The following is an 8,508-nucleotide window of genomic DNA, read 5'->3' on the forward strand; positions in this document are numbered from 1 at the left end:
CGGCACCCAGTCTTGCTGATTCTGATTCATTGTGGAGGGACTGGGCCTCAGCTTGGTTCTGGGTTACAGCCGCGGCACCCAGTGGCGCCTCCTCATAAATGCGCTGCAGAGCACATGCGGCCGGGCCTCTCCCTCAGGCCAGGGCGATACTGGCGGGACGAGCATCCGGGGAGCGGGTCCTCTCCGTCACCCTGAGTCCTCACCACGCCGAAATGTGCACGGGACCCTTTTCTGCTGGTTATCACCCCTGGCTTCACATTAGAATCGTGCAGGGAGGGAAGGACGGGAGATTTACCCAAGGCCAGGACATCCTCTCCAGAGATGCTATTTGAATAAAGCAAGGGCAGCAGTAAACTTTTTAATTCCCCAAACGATTTCTCCCGAAAGAATTGATGAAAATTGGTTTGCTAATGAAGCCGGCTGGTATAAATCAGATTTATGAAAGACAGCGCAGTGGGGCTGCTAGATCTGCCGATAGATCCAAGCTGTGCCGTTTCCTCCGGCAGATGCCAGGACATCTATTCCAAGGGTCTTCATTTCTCCTTATTTCTTCTTCCGAAGAACCAAGCAAAACGCCACCTGGTGGCGCTCTACCAATCTGCTGTGTGTAAGAACTTCGAAATTCCCAGCCGACCGCCCTTACACCTTCAAAGGTCCTTCACAGAAACGGTCAGAGGAAGTGAGCGGCGAGAGGCACGGTGTCCACCGTATCTGATTCCTTTCCCTGCTGGCCGCCAGCGTGGACTAGGAGGTTGTCGCTGGCGGAGGAAGAACGCAGCTGGAGAAGCCGGTGGCGGCACATCCTGGCAGGAGAGTGTGCTGGAGAGAAACCATTCACCTCCTGCCCGGGGGGGGGGGGACAAAACAGGAGGAAGCGGAAGTAGACAGGGTACTGACCTGGAACTCACTGTGAAGCCCAGGTTGGTCTCGAACTCACAGCGATCCTCCTGCCTCAGCCTCCCGAGTGCTGGGACTACAGGCGTGCACCACCACGCCCGGCATTAGTGCCTCTCTGGGGCAACACTTGAGATGCAAACTGTAGCGGATCCCTCCCCTAAACGTTCCCTGGCTCGTGGAGTGTGGAAGCCAACGGAGTCCATGGAGCCTTGCCCGGCAGCCAAGTCCCTCTTACCATTACAGCTAGAGTATGTATGTGAAAGATTCCCCAGAAATCAAAATCCTCTAATCACAAAATTATACCTGTGCCCCACCAGAGCACTCTATATACCCTACCCATATACAGTCAGCTCACTAACCATAATGTCATGTTGTTATAGCTAGGGGGTTCTAATAAGAATCTCTTCAGCTTGCGGGAAAACTTGCTAGGAGCTCTCATAGGTGCTGGAGATCTGTCAACACAACCATCAAAAGTGCCCGGGTGGAGCTATGTTGGGAGCAAGTCACAGAGGAACAACAGAAGGAATCAGATGAAGACCCTGGCTGTGGTGCCTGGTGCCTGCTAGTCGAAGGCGGACCACCTCCTTTGGGCTTTATAGGGAGAATCTGCTTGCACAGCGCTTGTCCCTTTCAATGCTTGGGCTCCTGAAGATGCTGCTCACGGCTCACCTCAGCCCTCACCAGTACAGTGAGGTTTTGTTTGTCTGATGCCTGTGAGCTCTGCAGTCATTTGGCTGCAATCATTGGGCCGGAATCTCAGCTGTGTCTCACAGCTTCAGCATTTTCATCAGTTTGTTGTGTTGTTTTGGGAGACAGTCTCATTATGCAGTTCAGGCTGGCCTGGAACTCACAGCAATCCTCCTGCCTCAGCCTCCCTACTGCTGGAATTACAGGCATGTGCCAACCCCGCCCCCGGCCTGTACTACATTGTTGAGGGGATAATGACAAGGAAAAGGCCTGAGCCAGGCATGGTAGGGCACACCTATTGCAAGAGGCTGAAGCAGGAGTATCACAAGTTTGAGCCCAGCCTGGGCAACTTAGCAATCTATTGAGACCTTGTTTCAAAACAAAAAATAAAAAAGGGCTGGGATGTAGTTCAGGTCAAAGGCCCTTGGTTCGATCCCCAGCACCATCTCAACTCCCTGGAGTCAGTGTTCATTGTTGACATTGTGTGTGTGTGTGTGTGTGTGTGTGTCTCTGGGGACTGAACTCAGGGAGCACTGAGCTTCATCTCCAGCCCTTTTTGAAAATTTTAGAAGATGTTGGGATGTCGCATCAATTGCCTAGGGTGACCTAGAACTTGCAGTCCTCCTGCCTGCTTCCTGGGTAGCTGGGATCACAGGGGTTTGCGCTACCATGCGTGGCCCGGTGCAAAATTGTAAAGGATATTTTCAATATGCAATAGGTTGAATTCACGGACAGGGAACCTGTAGATGGCTGACTGTACCTACCTTGTGGGTTTGTTCCGAGAACCCAGGGAGCTAATGGTCAACAACAATCTGGCATGAAAATTGGCACCTGATGTCAAGGGTGGGGAGGGGGCTAAGTTGGCGAAGTAACTGCTGTACATGGAAGCGTCCTGGGGCTCGGGAGTGAGCCCCGGGAGAAGAATAAAGAAAAAGAAAAGAATAAAGAGATAGAGGTTCATCTTCTATGACTCCTCAGTTTGCCCCAAGTCCCTGAGCAACTTCAACCCTCTGTCTGGGGCTGGACTGCTCTCTCTTCCCACGTACCCAACCCGCCCCTCGGAGAGAATCACACAGAGGCACATCCACACCCTCTCGGGAAGTGATGGTGACCCTTTTAGTCCTTTCAGTTACAACAAACAGCTGGCTCCCGCATGGGTGTCTCAAGTTCGCCACCTCTGCTCTAGGAGACTTGAGGCCCCCGAGCCAGTGCATTCCCGTTGGGGACCCGTGCAGGGAGCAGTGATGGTCACTGAGGTTGTCATCAAACCTTCCTCAGGTCATTCTAAGGGCCAGTCATACTCACTTAGCAAGAATGAAACGGTCACAGGGAGGAAATGTTTCTTACTGTTGCTGAAATGGCAAATCAGAGGAGAGGAACGGCCTGACACCGTAGAACCAACCTCTCTGTGTTTGTTCAGTTGGTTTTCTGAGAAAAGCAGCCCCCACACACCTCAAGCTGACCATGTAGCCCCGGGTGGGCTTGACCTTGTGGCCGTGCTTCCTGCCTCCGAGCGCTGGGATTCTAGGCCTGAGTACCACACCCGGCAGAGCCTACCTTTCTAAACTTATTTCTGGAGCTTCTTCCTGAGCCATTTCTCCAAAGAGGGGCCTTGATTTTTCTATTGGGAAACTTTTGGGAGTTTTTGGCAGCATTGGGGCAGGGATGGAGAAATCCAGGACCTCACACGTGCTAGGCAGTGCTTTAGCACTGAGCTACACCCCAGCACCCCACCTTGAATTTAAAATCCTGCTATTCACGATACGAGGCATCCAGCCCTCCCTCGTTTCCACCACTCAGATCCTTTAGGAGCCGGCAAGATGGGAGCTCTCTTTTTATTTCCCATACCCCGTGTTATCAAAATATATGGTAAATGTTTACATCTAAAAAATCTGGTTAAAGTAAAAGACACGTGCCATCACCCCCTGAAAACTGCTTCCTTCCCCTTGCTTTTAACACACTTATCTCTTTGTCCTTGCAACTTTCAGAAGCAGTTCTAGAAGTCCCCTTTGGTGTCTCTATGTGATGTGATCACAAGCGCAGTAACTACTGCTGCTAAGGGCCAGCTAACAGAAGGGCAAGCTCATGAGAACAGGGCAGTGCATCCTCATCCTCATTTTGGCACAAAGACCATATAGCAAGCTGGGAGGCTGGGCATATGGGGAAAGAGTCCCCACCATCTCACTGTGCCGACCTCCGGCAGAGACGATGGCTGTGAAGGAGTCCTGCAGAGGAAGGGTGGATCAGCTCTCTCCATCTTGCAGCCCACAGGGGACCTCATTCTTTGTCAGTTCTTGGCTTTGTCCTGTTCCTGAGACACACAAGGGCAGCATGGCACGACTTCTTTTGGGCGGCCGAGGATCGGGGAGCTCATGGTCTATAGTCTCTGATTACACAAGTAAACAGGAGAGGGGGCTAGAGAATCATGCGTCCGGGTCTTGGCTTCCCAAGTGATGTAACCTTAGGGGCTCTGTAGTGCACAGCCTGGATTTCCTTTTGTGTAAACAATGAGGGTCAGGAAACTGACCCTACGTGATTGTTACAAGTGTGGAAAATAATTTATAAAAAACACCCAACCTTTATAAAAGAAAAAAAACATTTTGGGGGAGGAGGAGGGTTTGAGACAGGGTCTTGCTATGTAGTCCGGTCTGGTCCTGAGCTCACAGCATTCGCCTGCCTCAGCTTTCCCAGGAAGTGCTGGGAGTCCGGGTGTGCACTACCGCACCCAGCATAAGCCATTTTAAACTAATTTTCAAACACACGAAGGTGCAGGAGAAATGTTATGCGTGCGTCGGTACCCACATCCTGCTTCGGCGCTACCTGCTCTTCCGCAGGCTTTTTTCATCTCCCGCCCCACCCCCCTTATTTTCTGGCGATCCTGGGGATTGCACCCCAGGGTCTTTGCACTGTGCTACCATCCAAACCCTTAAGAAATTAACAAAAAAATTGAGATAGTGTCTAGCTAAGTCACTAAACAGGCCAGGCTGGGCTCAAATTTGTGATTCTCAGGGTCTCAGGCTCTCAGAGTGCTGGGATTACAGACTCCTAGCTCTGCTTTTTCAAAAAATTGGATTATTTCAAATTAAAGCAAATCTCAAGCATTATATAATTTCATTTATAAATACATCTGCATATCTCTACATACAAAACTTTTCTTTGGCTAAATATGGTTGTGTTTATTTTCTTTTTTCCTTGCCCAGCCCTCTTTAAACATAAAACTACAGGACTGAAATTAACAATCCATTAAAATCAGCAATAAGTTATGAAAATCATAAAGCTTTTTAAAATAATTAAGGGTAGTTAAATTATTTAAAGTATACAAAGTCCAGGGACGGGGTCCCCAGGAAGGGTTCCCGAGGTAAGTTTGAGGACCAGAGGGAAACCTTGGCTTTTGAAAGACAACCGGACATCGAAGGCTGGGAATTTCTCTTGGAAGAAAATTAACATTTCTGAAAATAAGAGAGCAACAATGGCACCTGCACAGTGGGACTGTGAGAGGAGACTGTAGAAAATGGAAGCAAATCTTTACAGCAAAACGCAGTAAGTGCTGAACGTTTAAAAAACTTTGTTAATGACGGTAGTGTGCCTACTGTGGATATCAGACGGTTAAAAACTGGTCAGGGTAAGCCCGGCCTGGTGGTGCACGCCTGTAATCCAAGCACTTGGGAGGCTGAGGCAGGAGAATCTCTGTGAGTTCAAGACCAGCCTGGGCTACATAGTGAGTTCCAAGTCGGTCTCAACTACATAGTGAGACCCTGGCTCAAAACAAACAAACAAACAAAACAACAACAAAAAAAACCCCAAAATAAATAAAAACTGGTAAGGATAATGATTCTAAGAACAAAAACAGCATCGAACTTTTTCTACCTAGCCCAGACCTCATTCCTTTATCTACATATGAAGCTCTGACAAACGTAATACCCTTATAAGGGGCAACTGAAAGGAACAACAGAGTGGGTCTCTGAAAGAGGGGAGTTGAGTTCTGCGTAGCCGGGCCGAGCTCGGAGGCACCCGCGAACCGCTTGCTCCTCACCCAATCTAAGGGCTGGGCGGGGTCCTGGGAGTCGGGACCCCCGGGCTGCTGGGCCCTCCCAGCCCAACTCTGCCGCCGGCCACCAGGGAGGACGCGGCTGGTGCGGGATGAGTGGCGGCCTCTTGGAGGCCCCAGGGCCAGAGGACGGATCTGAAAGCTCAGCCACCCTGAGGCACAGGAACTTGTGCTGCATCTGGACACTGTGAAAGGGGGAATTTTGCCTCCACGGGTCAAGCGGGACTCACTACGGGGAGACCCCCTACTGGAAGTTTCTTTGTTCAGCCTGTCTGGTTCTGTCCCGCCGCACACCTGTCCGAGCTCAGGGACGTCTTTGTCTCCAGGAGTTTTGTGATTTCCCCGGAAGGCAGCTGAGACGTAAGGCTCTTACTCCAAATTCCCCGCTAAGCATGCGGCCACCATGGTGTGTGAGCCAGGGCCACGACCGCGCCCACCTGCTAACAAACATTCACTCCGCGCACCAGTAAATGTCAGATGTGCCTTGTCTGGAAGCCCACCCCTCCCGAAGAGCGCATCCTCCTTTCCGGGCCCTGGACCGGTCCAGTCTCCCGAGCGAACCCAGACTGGTCCGCTGGCGTTGAACAGCTTTGCTTTCACTTTGTCTCATTCATTTAACGAAATGGAGACTTCTGCCGTTTCAATTCTAGATGTAAAGAGGTTGCCGGTGCCACTGCCAGCGCCGACGTATGATAGAATAGAATTAGAAAAATCACTTGTCTTTAAACGCCCATTTGTTAAAAACAAAACAAAACAAAACAAAACAAAAAAAAACACAAAGAGGGCCGGAGATTTAGCTCAGTGGTTCCGCCTCCTGCCTCCCAAGAGCAAGGACCTGAGTTCGATCCCCGGAACCAAAGGGGGAAAAAAAATCCCAAGAAAGTCTAGAAGTGACTTTAAAATGAAATTCATGAGATCATCTCTAGCAGAGACTCCAAAGGGTGACACTCGATCCACGTTTGTTCAGCGGGTTAAAGTACACAGGAGTTGGAAGAGAAGGTCCAGAACGCACAGATGTTCATTTATACCCTTGAGGTTATAGGTATGTGCTGCCACACCTGGGACCTGTGTGTCTGTTTGGTTTGGTGTTGGTACCAGGAATTGAACTCAGGACCTTGTACTTGGCAGGCAGGCACGGAGCCACTGAGCTAACCCCCTGGCCCTGGTACCTGTATTCTTTATTTGAGGTTGTGGTAACCATTGTGTAGGGCTGTGGATTATCCTTGTATTTAGCAAAAAAAAATTTTTTTTCCTGGTACCGGGGATTGAACTCGGGCCTCTGTGCTTGAGAGGCAGGCAGCAGAACCACGGAGCCAAATCCCCAGTCCTGCTGGTCCTTGTAATAGTTTTTAATTGTGGACACCCGTGTGTGACAGCCTCTCCTTTGTGGCTTCCTAACTCTGCCTCTGCTTTGGGTTTGGGATAAGTGACTCTCTTTCGAGTCTAACCGTTTTCCTGTAACATGTATAATAAGGTCAGTCATTTCTTAATATTCCCTACATCAGTCTGCTTGGGCTGCTATAACAAAATAACTGGTGGTTTAAACAAAAATTGATTCCTTACAGTTCTGAAGGCTGGAAAGTCACGGTGGCAGCCTGTTTGGTTCTGGTGAAGGCTCTCTTCCTACCTTGTATATGGCTCTCTTTTCTGTGCCCTTGCCTCATGAGGCTCCACATGAGACCCGTGGGGTATCTGTTTCTACCACAGCCTCAGAGGTGCTCCAAACCTTGAAGTACCCACAATAACTACACCTGTGTCTGGAACCAATGACCCCTTTTACTCCCCACCAGGACAGACCAATACGTAGGCAGTTTTCTTTGCTTAGACATCGAAGCAGTTTTAACACTGGCCCCTGTGAAGCCACAACGTACCAAAAGTACAACGCCAAGCATTTGTAACTTGTATAAAAATTCCATTTCCCCACATTGGCCATCTCAAGATGAAAACAGATAACTCCCTAAATATTAACTGGCTCTACTCCCCTAATATTAAACATAAAACCACATGGGAAATAGAGAAATTCAAATAGAAGTAACATAAACCTGTCATAAACCGTAAACAAAAAACTATTTGTGGGACAGCATGGATGACAAATGGTCCACTGTGTAAATTTTGGAATGAGGCAGGTAGAAGTCGGGAGCCCAGTTCATTTTCCCCCTTTCATCTGCTTCAGCTTCATCTCCCTGGGTATCCGATGTCCACAATGTCAAGCCGTCTTTCAGTAATTGCATTATTAGCGCGCCGTCCTTGTACGACTCTTCACTTAATGTATCAAGTTCAGCAATGGCTTTATCCAAAGCTGTCTTTGCCAGAGAACAGGCTTTCTCTGGGGCGTTCAGAATCTCGTAATAGAAGACAGAGAAGTTAAGGGCCAGACCCAATCTGCTAGGATGCGTTGGTTGCATTTCCTTTTAGCTGATTTCAAAAGCTTCTTGGTACGCTTGCTGCCATTGGTCCACCATCCCTTTCTTGTCATCACCAGCAGCAACCTCAGCCAAGTTACGGCAGCAGCCTCCTTTCATTTTCAAATAGAAGACTTTGCTCTCTGCTTGTGAAGCACTGGGGATCAAGAACTTTTCCAAAAGAGACAGCACATCGTTGCAGATATCCCTTAGCTCAGTCTCAACTTTCTCTCTGTATTCTCCACCCATCTGTTGCTTTTTCTCAGCACCTTCCGTCCTTTGCTCGATACTTGAGACAACCCTCCAAGATGACCTACGTGCTCCTACAACATTCTTATAAGCAACGGAGAGAAGATTCCTCTCCTCATTAGATAATTCAGCGCCTTGCTCAGTTACGGACTTCATGCAGGCTGCCATGTCATTGCCCAGCCTGCTCGCCAGTTTGGCCTTCTGCACCAGCTCGTTTTTACCCAT

The 8,508-nt window shown here is 49.4% G+C and overlaps 1 protein-coding gene across 1 annotated transcript; it reads right to left on the reverse strand.

The window, feature by feature from the left end:
* Window positions 1–7,698: 7,698 nt before the first annotated feature.
* Window positions 7,699–8,508, reverse strand: LOC104848293 (14-3-3 protein zeta/delta-like). Its single transcript, XM_033762275.1, is given in 1 exon segment — window positions 7,699–8,508. A coding segment is annotated over 1 exon segment (810 nt).

This window comes from Fukomys damarensis, unplaced genomic scaffold (genome assembly GCF_012274545.1).
Source record: "Fukomys damarensis isolate Sample0158 unplaced genomic scaffold, DMR_v1.0_HiC HiC_scaffold_12, whole genome shotgun sequence".
Taxonomy (NCBI): Eukaryota; Metazoa; Chordata; class Mammalia; order Rodentia; family Bathyergidae; genus Fukomys; species Fukomys damarensis.